General features: G+C 38.4%; 1 protein-coding gene across 2 annotated transcripts in view; it reads right to left on the reverse strand.

Annotated features, from left to right (window-relative positions):
• ccbe1 (collagen and calcium binding EGF domains 1) overlaps positions 1–20,624 on the reverse strand; it is a 35,892-nt gene extending 15,268 nt beyond the window's left edge. For both annotated transcript variants that reach the window (XM_083930390.1, XM_083930389.1), the window contains exons 1-2: positions 20,494–20,624; positions 20,331–20,411 (exon numbers count right to left, since the gene is read on the reverse strand). In XM_083930390.1, the coding sequence (XP_083786516.1) occupies positions 20,331–20,411; positions 20,494–20,597 (185 nt within the window). In that variant the 5' untranslated portion in view covers positions 20,598–20,624. The remainder of the gene's footprint in view (positions 1–20,330; positions 20,412–20,493) is intronic.
• Between the last annotated feature and the right edge of the window lie 2,802 nt (positions 20,625–23,426).

Below are 23,426 nucleotides of genomic sequence, written 5' to 3' on the forward strand. Positions count from 1 at the left end.
ATTAAAAGCATTGGGAGAAATAACACATAAAACATATAAATTTAAAATGCAAAAAATGTTTATTTTTAACAGATGGTTACAGTTACATAAGTTACAGTGCAGTTTACTGAAAAGCAGCGGCAAATAGAAAAGTCTTCGGTCTTGATTTGAAAGAACCAAGAGTTGCAGCAGACCTGCAGTTTTCTGGAAGTTTGTTCCAGATTATTGGTGCATAAACACTGAATGCTGCTTCTCCATGTTTAGTTCTGACTCTGGGGACACAGAGCAGACCTGTCCCAGAGGATCTGAGGTCAGGATTGTTCATAGCTGAGCAGAAGATCTGAAATGTTTTTGGGTTCTAACTGATAGAAGTATTTTGAAATCAATGATTTGACTGACAGGAAACCAGTGTAAAGATCTGAGGACCATACCATATCAACTTAGTCTGTTTGTTATTATTTATGTACTCTATGGTAGTTTCCTAAAGCTATTTACTGGAACACCCTAAACTATATTTCCAAATGTAGGATAGTCATAAAGCATGGAAGTACTGTGTTTTTATTTTAGGCAAATATAACGGTTCAGTAAAATGTACCAGTGTGTGAGAAACTGTAGAAAGTTGATTCTGTCTTTCAATTTGTGTAAGTTTATTACATCTCAGCATATGTTGTGGCATTTGTGGGTAAAGGAGCACGGATCTGAGGATGGTTTCCTGTGTGACCCAATATTTCATGTCACAATAACATCCCCATGAGGACATAAAGCACTTATAGCAAATAACCAGCTTAGCAAAATAACCAGGGCAAGTTGAACAATCATGAAAAAACAAACATCTTTGTCCGTCTCCAGAAGATCATGAGAGAGGCAACAACATCCCATGGAAACTGGGTTCATATCAGTGTTAAGGTTAAATTTTTACTGAACTGAATCTTTATTAAATTACGATTCAGTGAAATGATTATTAGCCCCAGAATATTTCTATCTTATTGTACTTTCTCTCATTATATCATTAAACAAACACGTCCAAAATCTAAGTGATATTTGCTTACTTTGCAGATTGAAGAACTATCTCGCATTTTCATGTGTAAAAAAACTGATTTAATTTAGAAATTGTTTATTTCTTTTGTTTTCCTTTTGATAACCTTTTTATATTTTGACACTGGGACAAAACAGGCAGACAGGGAGAGGTAGACACAGAAAACTGAGATGGTAATGTAAGATGGATGATATGACCTGTCTGCAAGTTAAAACAACATGCCTGGTAAAGACACTGGGTGATTGATACTAAGCTGAAGGTCAATGCACTAAAGCAATAAAATAACCTCAAACTAACTGCATAATTTATAGTCTGGAGGTGGAAAATAGCTCATGTCTTTTTGTTATGGATGGTCCCAGTAGCTGATAAATGAAAATAACATTCCCATCACATACCAGACATTTCTGTTAGCACTGGCATTTGTTATAAATGTTGTTTTAAGTGTTATTATCCAGTTAAAAGAACATTCACCTAATGCACTGCAGTCACACTGTTGCCTACTTTAAAGAGATTTTTTTTGTCAAATGACATGTTGTGGAAATGGTTGAGTCTGCAGTCCAAACACACCTTTCCAGAATGCTAAGTGTTTAAGGTGCTTGGGGTAAAATAGTAACGTTCTCCCATGATGAAGACCAACTTAGCTATTAAGAAACTCTTTTTTATAAATGCAATGTGAATGAACTCCAGCCTCTTCTACAGCACACTAATGCTTAAATTGAAAAGGATGCAATTCTTTGCAAAAAGGTTTGTTTATATTCAAACAACCGTCTGAGTCAATATCTGGCATTGATTCTCAGGCTATTTAACAGTCCGCCTCAGCTCCTCTCACTGTGTTTGAACTGCACAAACAGCTCACATCTACATCAGTATCAGTCTCCACAGTGACACACTAGGGAACAGTCAAAGAGCAGAATATGAATGTGCCTTTGTTGTTTTAGCATTTAATAGAATAACTCCTATCCAAAAGATTAAGCATTGGTAATTAGAGATGAATTCAGGACACAAAACAAGACCATGCTGAGTCATTATGTACAGAGCCCCACCACCTCTCATAACAACAGCTAAGAATACAATGCTGTGCAAGCTTGTTAGTTGCTCATGTACTTTATGCAAATCAGTGAACAAATTCAAAACACATGTGGATTTCATTCATATTCATGAGTGAGAACAAGGAGGGAAATATCCCAAATGCCTTCATGACACTCTTCTACAAGAATATCAATGACACACACACACGCGCACACACACAGACACACACACAGACACACACACACACACACACACACACACACACACACACACACACACACACACACACACACACACACACACACGCGCGCGCACACACACACACACACACACACACACACACACACACACACACACACACACACACACACACACACACACACACACACACACACACACACACACACACACACACACACACACACACACAGCCTGTTGATTGACATTAAATTTCAGAGACACTAGATTGAGTCCTGCACTTGCACATCACATACAAAATGATTGTTTTCCCACCTGCTCCTTTTTTTGGCCAGTGATCCCTATCAGTTTACAGGGCCCCACTGAAATATAGACATAGATTAGTCTGACCTCAGTTACCCGGGGTGAACCATAAGCGCTCTAATTACCTTATAAACAGTGGACCTCCCCTGAACCAACAAGGTGGACCTTCCTGGCCTGGCTTTGTCTTGTAATGAACACACACTAATTCACACCGGCATACATTCAAGTGGAAGCAACCATAGCATGGAAACTGCACAAGGATGTGCATACAGTACACACGTATTCATATGAGAGGCCCTCTTCATCACATCCCAGCGTGCTCTCCTCTCTAACAGGGATAACAATTACAAAACTAGAGACTATCACACACACATACACACACAGCTGTGAGACAACACATGCAGTCCGCTCAGTGGAGGCTTATTTGTCTAGCAGCGATATACAATAACATGTCTGCATTCCAGTCAAGATGTTTGACGAAGTGAAGAGGACACAACTCTCGCTTACTAGCGTTATCATGCTGAATGGTGCAGATCTAGAGCAAAAGAAACACTAATCAAGTAATGACTAAATCATTTTGATCACTATTTTATATGAACATTTTTCTGGTTCCACTAAGGCGATGATTTGCTGCCATTTTCTGTTTTGTATTATTGTAAATGTATTATTTTTGAGTACCTTGAAGATGTAACCTTTGGCATGACTTACCCATTAATCTAAATGGTTAGTTGCAGCCCTAATTATTTTAGATGCCCAAATACAATAGACTTTTATTGTAGCTTAGCTTGTAAATTTGTTCCGAGGTGCCAAGATGCCTTGCACAGTAGCCCAATGAGCAAGCAGCATCTTCCAGCTGCACAAAAAAGGAAGTGGTTAAATTTGGGTAGAGCAATGGCTTCTTGACTGAGAGATTTGTTGACCTTTCACTCACCGGGGAGGTTTGCTTGCATATGTGAACATGGTCATCAATATTGTTAGCATTATGTCATTAGCAGTTATGACATCACTAATTGAGAAAGACGTAAAATAAACTAAAATTCAAAATCAGTTGAACCTTTTTCCTTTAAATAACAGCATGCAACTAAAACAAAACAATACATAAATAAATGAAAATTACTGAAATAATCACAATTCACTTTCCAAAAGGTGCTAACCGCCCAATTCTGACTACCATCAACCTCCCTCAGAGATCTAACTCGACATTATTTGCCTACTTATTAAATTAAACTTTTAAGTTTGTACTCAGACTTTTATCCTTATTCTTCTCTCCCTTATCATTAGTGTTTGGCCTTGATATTGCATTCTTCTTTCCCACTCTCACCCTGTTTTATTGTTGTATCTTGCATAATTGTTGGGAATATCTACCAGCCAACTTAAAATTAGTCCCAGAATGAAGAAGCTACACTTTTTCCCACAAGCAAAAACTTACCCTCTACAAGATGTTGTTTTAGTTAAGACCACGGGGGCTCCTGCTTACATTGCCAAGCATTTGTTATGTATTTTAGTCGACTGACTCTTTTGCAAAGCCTGCAACAAAGGCACAACCCATTTAGTATATTTGCACAAAACCATCTGTTAAATCAGACGTTTCCTCATCAACAATAACTCAATCTTCAGTCTCTTGTCTGGACTGCAGCAGTTCCCTCCAGCCTCCAGTTCGTTCAGTTAATCCAGATGTAGCCTCCTCACTAAATTCTCACTCTCTTTTTAGCTGCTAATTTCAAATCCAAAACCCTGGCACTGGCATTCTGGACTACACCTCAGCTGTTGATCTTTTTATGTATTCTGCAGATATACTGCCTGCTTAGTATTCTGTACTCCGCACTAGAAGGGTCAATGCTCCCCTCACTCTCAACTATAAACAGCAGGCACCCTCGTTATCCTCTGTTGTAGACTCAAAGTCCAGTTTTCAAGAACAAATGTCATACATCACTGATTGGAGCTATTAGAGCTCCTCTGTTTTTCTTCTTCACCGCATGGAGATACTAGCTTTTGGGGATGCTACTCAGACCACACTGCCACTTCAAACCATTCCAGCTCACGAAGACCCGTACTGTCTCTCCCCTCAGAGGAGACCAGCATTGGCAGGGCCTTATCCTAGGAACACATGTATCACAACCAACTCTGTTACTTTCCAAATCTTTAAATAATAGTTATGATGGTACACTCTGCAATCAAAATACGCCCCTTAGATTAAGCAAAGTGCTCTGTCTCCTTTTCCTTTAGTCATTGTGGACTATACGTGCACAAACACAATAAATAACAAAGAGGATAGGACATTTAATGCTGTGTGTTATTGATAACCATATCTTTAAATCAGTTTATGCATACCACTTTCATATAACCCAGTAACTCAGTTATGCTCTGAAACACAAATACACACATAAAAACATCAGACTTTCTCTCTGTGCAGTTTCAGGTTCACCACAGTGTAATATAAACAAATGAACAAAGGTGCACTGCAATTTGTAATGCCTCTTGGTATGGATGTTTGTTCTGGAAATTCACATTATGTCATTTAGAAATAAAAACTCCAGCCTGTCAAAATGTGTCCCATTTCTGTAATCACACACTGGTCGTCATGGCAAACAGAAGATAAAGTTAAGCAATTCCAGGACTAGACAAAATACAGCGGACTAAGAGGGACAGTTACCTCTGCCAGGGCTGTAGGCAAAAAAACAACCCCCATTGAGAACGAGTTTATAGGAACACATAAAGTACCGCTTCAGAATGCATGAATACCTTTGTGTTTTCCAAACCTCCAAACTGATAAAAAAAAAAAAAGAATCCTTGGAAAGGTCAGTTATTCTGTTTAAAATACTACAATCAAAAAAAAGGAGAAAGGAATCAGACATCAGGGATTGTTGCAGACCATACTTTTCTCTATAGTGGCAGACTTTTAGTCATGATTCATAATGTACTCATTCCTTTTTCAAATGTGTTGCTCTTTTATGTCCCATTATCGTCAGTAATTAAAATGCAATTACAGGCGATTGTTTGGAGATGCCATAAAAGGTAAACGACGTTGGAGGAATATGTTTTTCCACAAGCTGATATCATTCGGTTGGAGGCAGGCCATTACAGACAACAGCTGCACTTAGCAGTATAACTCAATGTGAAGACTAAAGGGACATTTCATAGACTCAGGGGTCCAAAAACAACTCAGCTGTTTAAGAGCTTCATGCAAGCCCTGAAATTTATAAGGAGGGCAAATTGAAGGTAGTTGTTACTGGCAATATACCTCGACAACCCAAATCAAATATGTTTAGCATCTAACAGCATCTGGGGTTGTATTAAGATGACAGCAGATACAACTATGTGGCTGATAAAAACTCTGATAAATTAGAGTTTCTCCTACAGTTGATATTTGAGGATTCACTTGGAAAAATCTATATCAGCATATTTTCAAGCTGCATTTATACATTTCTAACACATATGGGACAGAGGAGACAAGCTGCAAAACACACAGCCCTGACATATTATCACATTTTACAACCAGCTAATGTTAGAAAACAACAGTCTACTTCCACATCCAGCAGGCACACGCCAACATCAACCTATTGGAATCCATGACACCAAAAACTGTGAGCTTAATGAGGCTCAAATGTTCAATGGAGTGGATTTTCTCTGTGGGTTATTCACTAAAGGCAACCCCTTTTACATTACATGTAGTCAACTGACTGTATCGTAATATGCAAAACACTAAAGAGCGTCAACCACACCATGACCATTAGTGACAAGTCACTAATCTTGTACTTACTGGATAGCCCAACTCTGCTGAAGTACTGAGCACCCAAGAGGGTAGTATTGAAAACTAAATGCTGCTTAATAGACAGATATAGCAGCTAATTGATAGGATAGCCAGGGTAAAGAAACCCTAATGCACATGTAGACGATAATGTGGTAAATAAAATGCAGGAAGGTAGCCACAGACTGAAAGGCAAAATGAGTTTACAGAGGCAGGGTATTAGAAAACGAAAGACAGGCTACATTGGGACACAATTTATCACTTCTTCTGCTAAATAAAAGCGATTTAGTTGGCCTTTTACAAGACAAATGTCCTCTTGGATAAAATACCCTCTCTTCCATTTCAAATGAATTACTCTCTGCAATCTTGTTTTCGTCTGTATCCAGGGTGAGTGCATATATACGTCGGCCCAGAGAAATAATGGCACGCAATTTGATCACTAACATGGTACATTAACATAACCTATTGGTTAATGACTGTTTGAACTCAGTGTTCACGGCCCGTCACACAGCTTTGGTACAATACCCCTTGGTAAGGCCCCTCATTTAAAACAAACAACCAGTCTGGTAAGGAAATTGTGCAAACACATCGCTCAATTTAATGTCATTAATTCAAAACTCTGCTTTTGATTCTTGCCCTTTTGTTTGCCCAACGGTAATGAGAGGGCATGGTAAACGTTAAAAAAAGTTGGAAAACAGAACATGTAACAACACAATAAAGTCACAAGTTGAAGGGAACTGTTGCTGCTAGTTATAGAAAATAATGTCATCATGGTTACTGAAGTCTATTAAAAGAATCGTTCAACAATTTATTGCAGAAAGTTTGATTCCACTTTCATATCAGTACATTCAATTGGAAGCTACAGGCGGCAGCTGGTTAGCTTAACCTAAAGACTGGAAACGGGTCGAAACAACTTGTACCAGCACCACTTAAGCTCACTAATTAACAATCTGTGCAAAAATCAAAGTGGAAAAAAAATAAACTGCTCCAGCTTCACGTTTATCAAATCTGTGAAAGGGATATCGATCTTATCTACAGTAAGTCTCTGCAATAAAGCTATTAAGTGTATCAGTGTTACCCAAAATGCATAACTACTCCTTTAAAACAACACTCTAGAAAAAAAGCACATTAACTGAATTAGTGATCTGCCAAAAACACTCTCACAGTAGCCACTTTAACACGGTATGATCGTTGTGGGGCTGCTGCACCTTTATTACACCCCTGCGTGTGTGCGTGTGTGCGTGTGTCTGTGTGTGTGTGTGTGTGTGTGTGAAAGATGAGGGAACAGATCTGCTGTGCCAAAACCAAAGTCTGTCTGCATGTACCAGCTTGGCGTGGGTGCGAGGTTCACCACAGTGAGCCACATTAACATCCCAAATAAAAAACAGTAAACAAGCTTCCCTGCCTGTCTGAGCAATATGCAGCCATATAAGGAACAAATCACTGTTATAATACACAGCAACTGAACAATGGCTACTTTTTGTGTGGCAGAAAAGGGTCAGTTGAAATAAGGACCTCTCCCCATATTAGCTTTGCAATCCATCTGATGTTAGCAGCTACTTTGGCCATGTAGAGCACTCCTGCTGTGCTGGCATCTGCAACATAATCCAACAAAACCGGCAGTTTTTCAATGAGTGCGATGCACTCAGCTTTGGCGGACAGCTGGAGCCAACGTACCCCCAGTCAGCTAGCCCGGGCCTCTGCCTCTCTTTGTTGCATTTCCTCAGTCGTGTTCCAGGCTCAGACAAATCGGATTTGACTCTGAACACATGTGAAGTAATCCATAATGAAATCTATCTGCTTTAATGTCACATTTCTCAAATTTTCATTTATATAAACTTTCACTTAAAAAGCTGAAGACAAGTGCAGAGGTGTGCGTGATGTCTCTGATACTGACACTTCAGGAAATGATGCAGAGCGTGGCTGTCTGTGGCCTGTTACAGTAAACCATCATCAGCCCGTCCATGTGTTTTTAACTCAAACCATTCTACTGGACGCAAGCCAGATATTACCAATCGCCTTCAAACACTGAGGTTACTGTGAAAGCGTGCAACCTCCACTTCAGGGAAATGTTAAAAGAATCTTGAATGGATTATTGGTAATTTAATTAATTCTTTATTATTAATAGTTTTGGCAGTTCATTACGTTAACAGAGTGGAAAAAAGCTGTAAAATAAACACTTCAATATGCATAGACGTGCTATGAAAAGGGTGCTACAGAATGGATTTCTATAAAAAATGAGTTCCTGAAGAACTGGCCTTCTGAAAGGTGAACTAAAATCAACAGTAGCTTATGAGAGATGATTTGCCTATAAAAAGAAATATCTGTCATCCCAATGTAGAAATGGTTCACTCCAACAAAATTCATACAGATTTAGATGTAAAAAGCAGATGGTCTTTTTTTCCTCAGCTAAGACCTTTCAGTGCAGTAGTTGATTGACTGTGACACTGCCTCCTCCTGATGATTTATTAAATATATAGTACAATTAAAAAAAAGAGCACTCAATCAATCAGTCTATCTCTACTCAAGCCACAAAACAATGGAGTATGAGAGAAATCAATACAATTATATTCTGAGGAACTAGAAAATGCTCAAAGTCTCTCTCCAGACACGTTTTATACTATTTGAAAAACTACTCTAGTATAATACATTTTTTATAACTTGATAGAAAATTAAAAAAAACTCAGAGATGGAGCTGGCAGTAGGGGGAGGCAATACGATGATATTAGATTGTGAAGGACTAGAACGTGTTGACGATCTCTAGTCTCTCTCTAGTGACAAACTTTGAACAGATACATGTAAGTCAGTCCAGTCATGACATTTTAGAGGACATAAACAGTGGAGAGGGACTTTAACAGTAATCACTCTTGGGAGCATATGAGGTATTATAAAGCCAGGAGAGGTGACTGCCGCATCTTGGTGTTCAGAAAACTGGATGCAAATCATTTTGAGATCTACGGCTTACATGATCTGTTTTTGTCACGTGTGTTTGACCAATAAATATGTGCTGGAGTCCTGCTTCTACAGCCCCTGTTCTGAGCCGTGGTGTCAGTCCACCACTTTAGTGCCACCAACAGACACCAAAACTTTCACTTATCCTGTGAAACATCTCAACATCTGCTCGATGGATTGGTAAAGTGTTGTACAGACGTTCATGGTTCCCAGAAGGTGTATCTTAATGACTTTAGTGATGATCTGGCTTTGTGCCACCGTGAGGGTGACAATTTTGAATTTAGGGGAAATGTCTACAGCTATTTTCAACAGATACTGCATGGATTGCCATGAACATTTAAATGTAGCATATGTGATATAAGCCTTGTCCTGTATTGAACAAAGATTATTTCAACAAACTTGGATGACATAACATCATTTCACAGCAATTGTGTTGATCTAGCTTGTTAACTTGATTTGAAAATATTTTGGGTTCCCAATTTAGGTATTTATTTTAGGTTGGTTAACAATTCTCTTTGTTTTCAGTGCAGTTTTGTCATGACTGGAGACTATTATGTCTATATGTGGGCCAGTTACTGTATTATAGTAGATCTTCTTTTATCAGTTTCATATGTTCTCATGACATGTAGTGTGTAAGGTAACCGAGATGTGTGGTATGTGACATATATGAGCCCACTTGAGGCTTTGGGGTTTTCATATTATTTTAATACTTGCATGTAGTGAAATTAAATATTCTGTCCAGGGACTGCACATAGAAATTAGCCAGCATTGGCCAAGTCAGATTATAATTGAAAAATAATCCTTATGTTTCAGTAGGAATGGAGCATATCTGGCCTTCTTCAATGTAGAGAAGAGAGCAACGTGAGACGGAGGATAAATGTCTGAGTGATTCACACAGATTATGTAGCTGATAACTGCTGAATAACATGGTCTTGAAAGCTGGACAGACAAACTGATGGTGTTGGTAGTGGTGGTGGATAGAACTGACTCACAAATATTGAAATTCAGCATCATACAAGCAATATTCTCGATGGAAGGGGGCAACATCTGCGTTGTCAAGAGCCACCAACATGTAGTCTCTTCTCCAAAATATGTTATTAACATTGAATGCTACAGCTGTTTACAATTTAACACGACTGGACTGATGCATGGCAGCACTGTGTTCACTGGTGCAGCAGTGAACACAGTGCTGCCATGCATCAGTCCAGTGGACATTTCCTCTGGCTAGCTGCTGTCCTCCAGGACTGATAAATTAGCAGCTTGTACTTTTCACTTACGGAGAATAAATTAAGGCTTCAAATGGCCCAACAATGAATACCAATTAGCTACGGGAAAAAAGCAAATCAGGTTCTAAACACACACCCAAGTGCTTCCAATTAGCTGATTAACTTGTCGAGAAGTTCCTGTTTCACAGTATTGGGTGTACAAATACAGTTTTTTATGCAAAGTGCTGCAATTTTATTATTTATATATATTTATTTCTGGTTAAAATGTAATAATATGTTGAATACATCTAGAGCACAGTCTTGGATAAACAGAGAAGAGGCATTGAGGCAGAAAACCCACAGCCTGTGGTTTACATATCACCACATCTCTTAACCATCGCAAAACCACAGCGTGACCAAAGCGTGACCACACTACAGTTCTCCACGGAGAGAAACAGATGGGTGAATGAGCAACAGCCAAAGGAAACATTAGTGGGATTTTAAGCAACTGAAATATCATTAACAAAATGTTGATACATGGATTAGAGGAGGAATGGCTGTGATATGAAAAGTAAAAGCTGAATGTGAAACAGACCACACGTGGACACCAAATAAATCTTGTAATGTCACTTAATTTAGGATCTTCTACCATTTAGCATGGATTAAAAATGACATTTAACGTCAGAACACACATTTATGACATATGAAATGACTATTTAAATCTCACTAGAGGTGAAAAGAGAGCAGATGGATGCCTCTTTCAAACACACCACATTTAGTCCCCATTTCCATTTCCAGTAGATATTCAGACAGTAGCTTACATATACCCCATACCCTGTTCAGTACATGTCTTTGAAGATGTGAAGGATCTGACAGAGGGGAAAAATCCATCTCCATTTACAGCCTGTCCTCCACATACTGGATAACTACTGTAAAGTGCTGAAGAATGTGTACTCTGAGTAACAGGTCAAAATCCTCCAAAACAACAGATGTCAAACTATTCTGATTAAACAGCTTCAGGCTTTAGGAGACATTATAAAGTAAGAACTCTTAATGTCATGGTCTTTCCAGTAAAGGCATGTTTCATATTAGGGTCATCTTTCAAATGGCAACAGATGGCAAAATGCTAAAGAATCATAACAAATGACTCCCTGTCCAGTAATGATTAAACACGTTTTGAATGATAAGTGTGGTGTTTTGAATTATATTCACAGAAAGAAAAAATTACTAGGAGGCAAATAAATGTATTATTTGTAAGTGAGAAATTTTTAACACTAACATTTGGTCAAATAAATGTGAAATAGTAAATCCAATAATACAATTACGAACATCTCCTGTATGTATATTTCCAACACACCACTTTAATTCATGAAGCGCAATGAACCACAGGCACAAGAGAGAGAGGAGAGAGAGACGAGAGAGAGAGAGAGAGAGAGAGGCGAGAGAGAGAGTGTGTGAGAGAGAAATAGATAGATAGATAGATAGATAAATTGATAGATAGATAGATCATCTCCTGTATGGTTATTTCAAACACACCACTTTAATTCATGATGCGCAATGAACCACAGGCACAAGAGAGAGAGAGATAGAGAGGCGGGAGAGAGAGAGAGAGGCTCGAGAGAGAGAGAGAGAAAGAGAGAGAGAGAGAGAGAGAGAGAGAGAGAGAGGTGAGAGAGAGAGAGAGAGAAAGAGAGAGAAAGAGAGAGAGAGAGAGAGAGAGAGAGAGAGAGAGAGACAGAGGAGAGAGAGAGAGAGAGAGAGAGAGAGAGAGAGAGAGAGAGAGAGAGGATGTTTGCTGCTTTTTGTGCTCTACATCCGTCACTAAGGAATGCTCCTAAACACTAACATGTCCTCCCCTGCTCTCACTTAGACAACTTGCATTGCACTGCATCTTCCTCAGTGCTTTTAAGGAACAGGATGGGGCTTCATCCTTTACCTAATAGGGCATATCACCACTTCAGTTGAATCGTTAACAAGACTGACTAAACAGCTCTTTCACATCTCATGTACAACACAATAATAAACATATGCTATTAAAATGCTTGTACACCCCCTACGGGAGCAAAGATGAATGACGAATGTAAATGTAACTTGAAAAACCTGCTTCCACCTCCCACTCACAACACAGTTCAACAGTGACTGTGAGAACTTCCAGCAGCAAACATTAATGACAGAACCTGTACAGATTACTCACAACCAACTGGCTCGACTTCTATAACAATATTGTGCACAATATGGTGCAAAGAGCAACACCATTTAATTGACACACAATAATCGCTGGCTCTAAGGCGTATGTGCTATGAATTATTACCATCAACATCAATAATGTTTCTATGGAGGCAGGAAAACAGACAAAATAATTGATGTGTCTGTGCACAGCCATTTGTGAAAAACTAGCGATAATCATAAATAAAGCTGATGTAAAAACAAAAGCAATACTTTCCCCTCCCCTTCTGTTAAGACGTGAATAAAAGGTTTTCTTTGTAATTTAGAATAGTATAGAATAGAATAGAAATACTTTATTGATCCCAAGCTGGGAAATTGCAGTGTAGCAGCAGCTTTAGACACAGAAACAGTAAAATAAGAATACAATATAAAAAGATACATAAAAAAATGTATAATCTAATAGTAGTGCAAATGTAAACATATAATAATATAAGGTGCAGTGGACTCATTGTGTAAGAAACATATAAGGCTCTTGAGATTGTATTGTTATGAGCAGAGTTTTAGCTGTTATAATTATTATTAGCTGTTCATTTCAAGACTGATCTTCTTAAGTCTTGTGTAGTTATGTTGCATTGTAAAAACCTTGGGGGGCTTTACAACATCTTTTACCACAGGAACATAAATGAATTAATTTGTCATGACAGATGAACATTTTATGATGTCAGTATAACATGGTTTTAAATAAATTGAAGGCCTTTTTAAACAATGATGTATGTCAAATTAGATCCCCCATAAATGCAGGTGCAGCTGCAACTAATCTCACCTGTGCAGGTTATTTACTAAGGTTGGACAAACACATGGGCTGAGCTGAACTCATAGGCCACAGGATGATCCATGCATTATTTTATACAGTTTCCTGACTTTATGAGAAAATAGTATCCTGGAAAAGGACACTGCCCTCCAAAGAAATACAGCTGTGTCACTTGTTTCAGAAGGTGTCCTAAAACCAACATATGTTTACGCTTAAGTGACAACTCCCTCCAGCAGCCTTAGTAGTAATTATCACTCTTGCCCAAGTGGGTCAACAAAATGTGGGACTTTGACAAAGGAGACCCCTATTTGTTTCCTACATATAGGAACAGACAGTCAATAGAGTTTTTTTGTAACCATGACATTGATCATTGCTTGACCTTGGACAAGATGAAGGTACTCTTTAACATTAACAAAGACACAATTTTTACCAAAACCATGCTCTCGCCCTAACTCAGACCAATTTATGTTCAATACTAAACCGACATACTTTAACCACAGTGTTATCAGATCGTAAAATGCACAGCCAAACACTGCTGTCCTGCTGATTAAGGAGCCAGATCAGAAAACTCCTGCATGTTTAATTTTGGAGACTTGTTGGAAGAGATATGAAGAGCAAGTGAACATTTACTCCTAATGATTCTAAGCTCATTTTTTCTGCTCATGAGTCATCAAATTGGGAGAAATCCCTCAGAGACAGACTGCACCTGGTCGACACTAAGGGTAAAGTTACTGACACGTCTACCAAAGAAAAATAAAGTTATTAAGAGTATTTCACTGTATTCCTCATAGTATTTTTAACCGGACAGACTAGGATCATTAGCTTAATCCAACAGCTGACTTCCTCCTCTGTGCCTTTAGATCCTTTTAATGTCGAACTGTGCGGGAGCTGTCATCAAAGAGCAACACCAAATGTTCATGGCAACTCTTGAACACACAGTGCAGCCTCTGAAATACTGTAGTCTATTTCAGTTAACAAGCTACATATGCCTTCTCTGAATATTGATAGGAAACAGCTGTTGATGTCTTCTCTTTGACAGGACATTATGTATCATTTCAGGGTTTGATTTATGATGAATTATGGCATAAATCAGACCACAGTGTTATGGGGATGTTGCTTATTTAGCACATGCATGTAGCAGTAAAAGTAAGAATTTATTGCCTTTTAATGGTACACTTTCTTGTGTAATGTAATGGTGGACATCATACAAGCCTCTTACCTTTTCTCTTGTTACTCAGTATCAAAATGCTGATCATCATTTCAGGAATTTTTGGTTGGCATGATTTTCAGAGGAGTTATCTCCTTCTAAATCTGAAATCCGGTAAACTCAAAGAGCTGCTGAGAAACTGCTTGGACTTATTCCATGTTCCTTCCTCAGAAAACGTATTTACTTTATTATTATGCTCTTTTCTTCTTTTCAAATGCTGAAGTGTCATTGTTTATAAAGGTTGTCATTCCTGAATTGAATGAGCGGTTTGAACCAAATATAAAAACGTTTTGTTTGTAATTCCAGATGTGGTTTTAATAAATCAAAAATACGCCTGCTTTGGCACTTAACCTCTGTGTTTTTGGAAACCCTTAAGTGGAAACCACTAAAAACATTGTTTACAACGGAACAACAGCTACAGTAATAAGTGTATTATTGGCCTGCTGTTTTGCTTCAATGCTACAAAATCTTTTGACATGAACTGTGCTGCTCTTTTTTTTCTGTACAAACAAGCAGACAAGACTTGACAAGTACTTATCAAGTCTGATAACTGGTTCTATGACGCATATCCAGTAGTACGTACATGATGGGATTGATAATTGGGTTTGTAAGTAGTAAAAAATAACACAATAAAGAATGTCTGAGACTGAGAGTAATCATTTTAAATTGCCTAATATTTTCCATGTCCCTCATGTGCAATCATCAGTGGAGGGGTTTCATTCTTTCATCCTGGAACAATCACTCTGCTTAATGACTGATTATACTGTATCAGTTTATGTGTAATTTAACCTAGAACCTCAGTAGTAACATTCAAAAATGTTGGAAAATTTAAATCCGACATCTATTTAAAGAGGACTCTAACCTATTAAAAAGCTATGCTACATTAGTGGATGTGTGCCAATGGCTCAGTTGACATTCATTTAGTAACATTATAACACCGGGGCTTTCCTAAGTTACGTTTTCCCGCCAAAAAAAATCTGATGAAAGATGCTACTCCTATGCTGTCTATAAATCTAGACTCCTTCTACTTTTCAGTGCAGAACATTTATAGTTGTATCAGAAATATAGATGCCCATAAGGTCAAAACATACCTAACTGGGGCCTGCTGAACTCTTTAAGCTGTGCCACAATTAAATCCTTCAAGGAGTTATGATCACTGGAGGGATGACAATATGGCAGTAGAGAACTCCCAAGTGTATTTCTCGTGTTGAAAGCTATTTGAATTGGGAGAAGGAACAAAACTCCAGCTGAGATTATTCCAAGGCACAGAATACATTTAAATTTAATGTAAAAACCACATTTGAAAACTACGGAAACAAGAGAGACTTTCAAGCTTTGTAGCCAAGTTGAATAGTCAGACTGAAGTGATAGTTTCACTGGAACTGAGCGGAACGAACAGTGTTTGAATATAAATCGGTTACTTATTTTGCAGTCAATGGAAAATCTAATTTCTTTTGACAAATTTCTGGGCCACTGGATTCATTTTAGTACAATGCAGAACAGAAGTAAGTGAAAATGAGAGGTACAACACACAATACGAACAGATTACAATGCATTTCATTGGAATGACCTGATGGGACACAAACAATGCTGTTTGGATCAGCCGAGCGCATGAGAAATATCATGACTATCATGCCTCACAGGGGGCCTGAAGAAATGTTATCCTCCGTTTCCTCACTGCGTAAACCAGTTTCCCCTTGAATTCCAGAGCAGAGGACGGGAGTAGGGGGGTGGGGGGAGAAAACGCAACAAAATGCTTAGTACCACCAGAACGACTTGGAAAAATAACAAAGCAACAATTACAAATGCTGCCACACATCAATTATGTTTAACTGTTGCAGCTGTAGAGTGGAAAGACTCACTCGGACTGTGTTCTGCTTCTTTTCCAGGGAAGCATTTCCTTTACAGGGTAGGTAATGCAGACATCGTATACACAATAAATCAAGCTAATGTAATCACTGTTTCATGTACCCTCTTGTCACCTACAAGAAGTTATAAACAAAGATTATTAATGTGCCTCGATCGCATGATGGTTAACACGTTGGATCTGGCTCTCATCTCAGATTTTCAGAGATGTCATATGATACTTAATCTCAGCAGCTGAACAAATGTTGACATTCCGCGTAAACTGCACTAAATTTTACTTCATTTGATTGAACAGCATAAAAACAATCAATCTTTAGCACATAACATTTTCATAAATATCTGTTCTGTCACTTTCAACTGCCAACTGATAGTGAACTGAAGTGATTCAGCTTCAAGTCGTTAAAGCTCAAAGATTTGCTGTTTGCTAATAACAGATGTCAAGTATATTTTCCCCGGGGGGTCTATCTCACAAAGCAGATTAGGAAGTTAGCTGGATAACTGTTGAGTAAAACCTGGATCAAATAAAAACCTCTTCTGGGTTACATTCAGTACATTTGTCCACTAAGTCAGTAAATCGTGCTTTGTGACACAAGCCACAAAACTCTCCGGACACAGAGAGTGATGGGTTTTTAAACTGTGGTTCGGACTGTGGTTTAAGATTTACAACTGTCAATGCTGATTACAAACCCATCTCTGGAAGGTACAATGAAAACGGCAACAGCAGTGACCGTTTAACACCAAAGATGTTGCCAAATTGGAACAAACAGCACTCACCTTATCATTTCAATCAAGCCCTATTTTGGCTTTTTGTAAAGCATTTATGTTGCAATCAGTCATGATTTAAGTTCAAGTTCTGGAACAAAACCCCTGCACAACCTTTCACATCTTACTGTGAGCCAAGCATATTCAACCCTACAGCCAGTAAAACTATAAATATAAGCATATACTTTGAAGCCAGAAACTACTGAATCCTTAGACACTAAACCTTGAACACAAATAAAACTACCAAGAAAGACGGTGGGGGAAGAATGAGCCTTCACTGACAGTTAGACGGATATGGTACGAGTCAACTAAAGCCCTGGTGCTTCTCTTGTACCGTGACATTTGCTCTCTCGGTCTCTGGTCTCCGCTCTGATGCTGGTTCACAATATGATGAATACTCCGAGGATGAGTGTTAAACTGTGCACACAGTGGAATGCCATGGTCAAAGGGGGCCGGTTTCAAAATTCCTTCATGTGGTCCTCTCCTCTCCCACTAGACCTCCGTGAGACTTGAATTTCAAGGCCGCTAAAATGTGCAGCATTTGGGGAAATAAGATTTGCTTTCTGGCTAAGAGTTAAATGAGACGATTGATGCCACTCTCACGTTTGTCTGTTAAATATTAAGCTAGAACCAGGATCTGATTAGCTTAGCTGAGCATAAGGACTAGAAGGGGGGAAAACTAGGCTAGGCTTAACTCACTCCAAGTCTGATAAAAATCCTAGCAGCCCCAGAAATTACACGTTACGTGTAGTTTTTTTCAATCCATGCAAAAATGTAAAACGTGGGGTTGTGTGCAAAACGATGGCTCTGTTACAAAAAGAGATGAAACAGAAATTTTTACATTTTGACACTTTCAGACTCTCTTAGAAGGCAGAAAATCTCCAGACCGCTGTCTCTGCCCTCTGCCATGTTTTCACTGACGCAGAATAAATGCTGCACCTGCTCCTGGGAGAAATCATGATTAATGCTGGACAGTATTTACCTAGAGCGCAGTAATTAAACAGGGTTTTAACAGTAATCAGAGTTTAAAATGGTCATACTAACCATATGGATTTTTACTGCAGTTAATCATTAAACTAAAATTCAAGTATGGCATAAAATTGATTAGATATTGTGTTGCAACTGCATAATATGTGGATTTTGTGTATGCAAGATGTATACTCGATTGGCAAGAACTTCTTTGTGTTCGACGTGGGCTTAGTGGACGTACTCAAAATCCATTGCACACCACTACAACTGCAAAATTGACAGTAACAAAATGTTCCAAGATTTCCAGACACATTGATTCTCTACAGAGAGCCTAATGCATGCCATAAGCCTACATTTCCTTTGGCAACTGAGTCTTGCCAACTTGAATCAGGCTGGGTTCACTTTGAACTACATGTAAGTCATGCCAAGGCACAACTGCACTGGTATATGACTGCATTTTATTCAGTTCAGTATGCAAACTCCACATTCACCTTATCAAAATCACACCATCACTCTGAATCTTTGGATGGAAGTACAATAAAACTTCTCTACTGGCCATCAGAGGGCTGATAGGCTGTCATCGGCTCACACTGTGCAGGTGAGCTGGAATGCACCCAGGACACGCTATCTTGGCTCTTGGCTGAAACACTTCTTCTTTAAATAAACATTGTGGGAAACAACTGTAGCTTTAGCCAATAACCATAAACCAACATAATTATGTTAAGAATGTGTTTGAGAGTTGAAGATCAAACAGGATGTCACTGTGTGCTTGAATCATAGCCAGTTTGTCAAGTGATGTAGGGATGAAACCTTACAAAGTCTACATTTGGAAGACTTCTCAGAGGACATGTCCAACAATACGCCATTTCTTTAGTTCTCTATATACTTTCTCAGAACAGGACATGCAGTATAGAAATACTATGATCCAATATGATTGGCAAAATGTTTGAAAATGAGTTCCCTAAATAAGTTCCATTATATTGTTTCCAAAACAACAGCACACCCATCTCATCAGCCAGAAAAATTTACATTATATTCCTGCAAAGAGCTGTTTTAGCATATATGAGCTGTCCATTATATAATAAATATATCTTAAAAGGAGCAGCGTAAGGAGAGTTGAGGCGTTGTAGAGCAATATGATTAAACTGTCAGCTTGTATCTGTCACAAAGACAACAGATGTTTGTCAAACGTTGTGGATTTAAACTGTATCTATTCTAAACCGCAATCAATGAATTGGACTTAAGTGAAAAACAGTGGATATTTGAATTGATTTTTGTCTAAACTACCTTGTTAAAGTCAGTTTTTTCATCAAGCCTGCCAGGTGGCCCCCTGGCAATGAAGACGGATTAGGTTCTAACAACTTAATCCGTAGCCTCTGACAGGGGTTTTGCAGCGAGGAGACGCTGTGTCCACGGTGTCTGTGAAGTGTCATAATTAAAGCCAGTGCCAGAGCAGAACAGTCCAGTCTGGAGGCTCGTGGATATTTAGATTGCTATGATCCCTTAAGTTCACAAAAGCATGATTAAGAGGAAAATCCCAACCCATGTCCTCTATTCCATTAGATACAATATTATATAATAACTTAAAAAGGTTCATTAGGTTTTGTAATATCCACGATGAACTGCAGTCTTTTTTAGGAAGCAGATATTTTACAACTCAACAGCTGACTGACAACTGACAGTGGATTCATTTTGATTAAAATCACATGCATGGTAAAAAAAAAAAAAGATCACTGGATGATGTTTAAAATAACCTAATTCTTTTTGTTTTAAAGCTATAAGCAGAATAACACAACCAGATTTTTCTTCTAAAAAGAATACATGAATAAATAAAGTAACATTTCAACCAGACAAGATTTAAACATGTTCTGAATAATAAAAGAAAAGTCAATTTTACATCATGTAAAGCTGCATTTTTGCAATTTCATGAGCACCAAACATAATTCAAAATTAAAAAAAAAAAAAAAAACTTTATTTGTCCCCGGGGGGCAATTCAGGGCACACAGAGCAGCAAATAACGACAGTGCAACTATACAAAGACATTTTAACCTATCAACAGGAATAAAGTGTAAAAGAAGAATAAGTGTCAATGTGCGTACCTGTAGCACGTTGTCACTTCTCCCGTGGACTTGACACAGGGGTACTTCGTTGTAGAAATGTTGTTCTCAGAGCACTCTCCACTGTGAAGGAAAGACATTTTAAAGGTGAGCATTTTATTTCCTCTCGTGCAAGGAGTCCTCGTGTCATCATGCAGTTAATTACCCGTCACTGGCATCCTCTTCTTGGTAGGACCAGAGCAAACCTCCTGAGAAATACATGCAGGTGACGGCGAGCAGAAGAGGACTCCTGTTGTGTTTCAGTATCATCTCATCGGACAGTAATATCAACACTGCTCCAACTTCAGGGAGTAAAGTGGTGAAGCCCGGCGGCAGACCCTCCCACCCGCCCCGTGCTTCTGTCTAACAAACTGAATGAACTGTCACCTCTGCGGTCACGTTAACAAACCGGGGGTTTCTCAACTGTTGGGTTTTTTTTGTCATCCTTAAACATATATATGTTCTCTAGGCTGGAGTTCAGTGACGCGTCAACATACGTGTTGGTTAACAGTTTCGGTGAAACCCCAACATTGACAGGAACAGTTCACCCCATCATCATCATCACACACACACGCGCGCGCACACACACAAACACACACAAACACACACACACACACACACGCACAAAGACACGCACACAAAGACGCACGCATACGCACGCACATACGCACCCCCCCACACACACAAAGACACAAACACACTAAGACGCACGCATACGCACGCACATACGCACCCCCCCACACACACAAAGACACAAACACACAAAGACGCGCACGTACGCACACGCACACACGCACACACGTACACACACACACAAAGACACGCACACAAAGACGCACGCATACGCACGCACATACGCACAGCCCCCCCCACACACAAAGACACACATACAAAGACGCACACATACGCACGCACACGCACACACACACACAAACACACGCACACAGACACACACACACACACACACACGCAGGTAATACTAGGACGCTCCGTGTGCGTCATGACGTCTGCATCTTTGCTGCCACCGCGTGGCTGTTACTGAAACAACGGCTCTAATAACATTGATTTATTTGTTTATTTACATTATTTCTTTTCTGTGGTGGATGTAAGTATTCTTTATTCTTTATTTGGATCCCCATTAGCTGCCACAAAGCGATACATACAAGTAATACAATCACACTATGTCATTGAAACAAAACTATTATATCAATAAAACAAAAACAAGGCAGCTGTAACAACAAAAAAATAATACGCTCAGCCTTATAAATGAATAATAATAATAATAATAATAAGTGAAAACACACCACAGTAATAAAACAACCATAACTAATAAAAAACCAACAAGCACAATTTCTATAGATCTAAAAGGGATTATTTAATTTATGTCTAAGTAACTTTTTAAAAGAAGGTCTGCTTTTCCTGAGTCTAATGTTAATATTAAGTAAAGTTAATATTGTGTTTTTGTTCCTTTAAATTAATATTAAAATAAATAATAATTAAATTAATTATTAAATAAAGCATTCCTTTATTCATAATAGTTACATAATAGTATCCTTACATTAACAAAGCAAACCCTTCACCCTTCAATGACAAGAATGTGATGAGTTCATCATCAATTAGAAATAAATATATATTTCTTTTCGTATAATATTCATTTCTGTGTTTCAGTTCAACAACACATTAAATGCATTAGCAATATGAGCAAAAATATAAAGAACTAATTTATTGTACCTCTATTTGAAGTTAAACATAAATAGAAGGAGCACCCCACACAAGAAGCTCAGAGGACTACTCGGTTATGATTAAATGTGTATTGAATGTCTGCAGAATTGCATAATGAGAAGTGTGTGTTTTTGCAAGTTTGATCCATATGAGGAAATAGAAGCAGAATAGTTTGGCCTCTGTTGCTTTAATTTTGACCAAAAACAAACAAAAAAGTCAAGCAAACTTCATGGAATTGCAATATCAAACCGCTGGAGTACCTTATTGACAATTTATTTTACAGAATCAAATTTGATGCATTTGAAATAACTTCACAAAATCTTTCAAAATTAATTTTGAAGTCATTAATCAATGATGATTTTGGCTTGTGATATCTGAAGAGACAAGAGTGTGTAGGTTTCATCTCAGCTAAACAAACACAGCATGACCTGTTTACTAGTTTGTGTTGTTTAAACAAGGGCAGCTCATTAGTCAAATGAGAAGGTGTAGCATTTAAACTACTTACATTTACGCAAGTCAGTCAACTGCTTTAAATCCCTCATCATAAACTAGAGAGCATCTTCTCCATACTTTCCATATAAGCAGAGAAGATTGATTTGATCATTTGCGTCAAAACAGGATTTTTGGTGCAAAATATCAGTTTAGTTAACACAGAGCTGAGCAGCATGATGAACGCGAAAAGCAGAGTTTGTGAATTAATTCAGCATCTAGAATAACATATAAACTACAGGACTGCAATATATGCTTAACTGTTTCAATCTTAACATCTAAGAATGAAACAAACACCTCTTGAGAACCTGTGAAATTCTAATAATGACACATGATGTTGCCAGATTGAGCTGTCCGTTAAAATGCAATGTAATAATATTATATAATAAATCAGTATCTATTGTGGTCAGATAAAGGTAGTGGATTAAAATCGGACTGGACTTAAAGGTCGAATCTTTATGATAAATGGACTCAAGGCGCTTTCACACTCCTTGTCACATTCACCCATTCACACAGACCTTCAGACTGATGGCAGTGGACATCTACATACCATCTGATCTAATCTAATCATTCACACCACATTCACACACCCATGCGCAGCACAGGGAGCAATTCAGGGTTCAGTGTCTTGCCCAAGGACACTTTGACATGCGGACCGAAGGAGCCGGGGATTGAACTGCCGATCTCTCAAATGGAGGACAACCCCCTCTTTCACTGAGTCACAGCCGCCCCTTTATTTAAAAAAAAAAAAAAAAAAAAAATATATATATATATATAAATAATACATCGACAGGGCGTTTTGAGGTGTACAGAATGAAATATTGACTGGTTCGACAATGACTTTCTGCCACGTTCTGTTTACATTGTACCAGCCAATAGCGTCCGACA

This window comes from Echiichthys vipera (genome assembly GCF_963691815.1).
Source record: "Echiichthys vipera genome assembly, chromosome: 16".
Lineage (NCBI taxonomy): Eukaryota > Metazoa > Chordata > Actinopteri > Perciformes > Trachinidae > Echiichthys > Echiichthys vipera.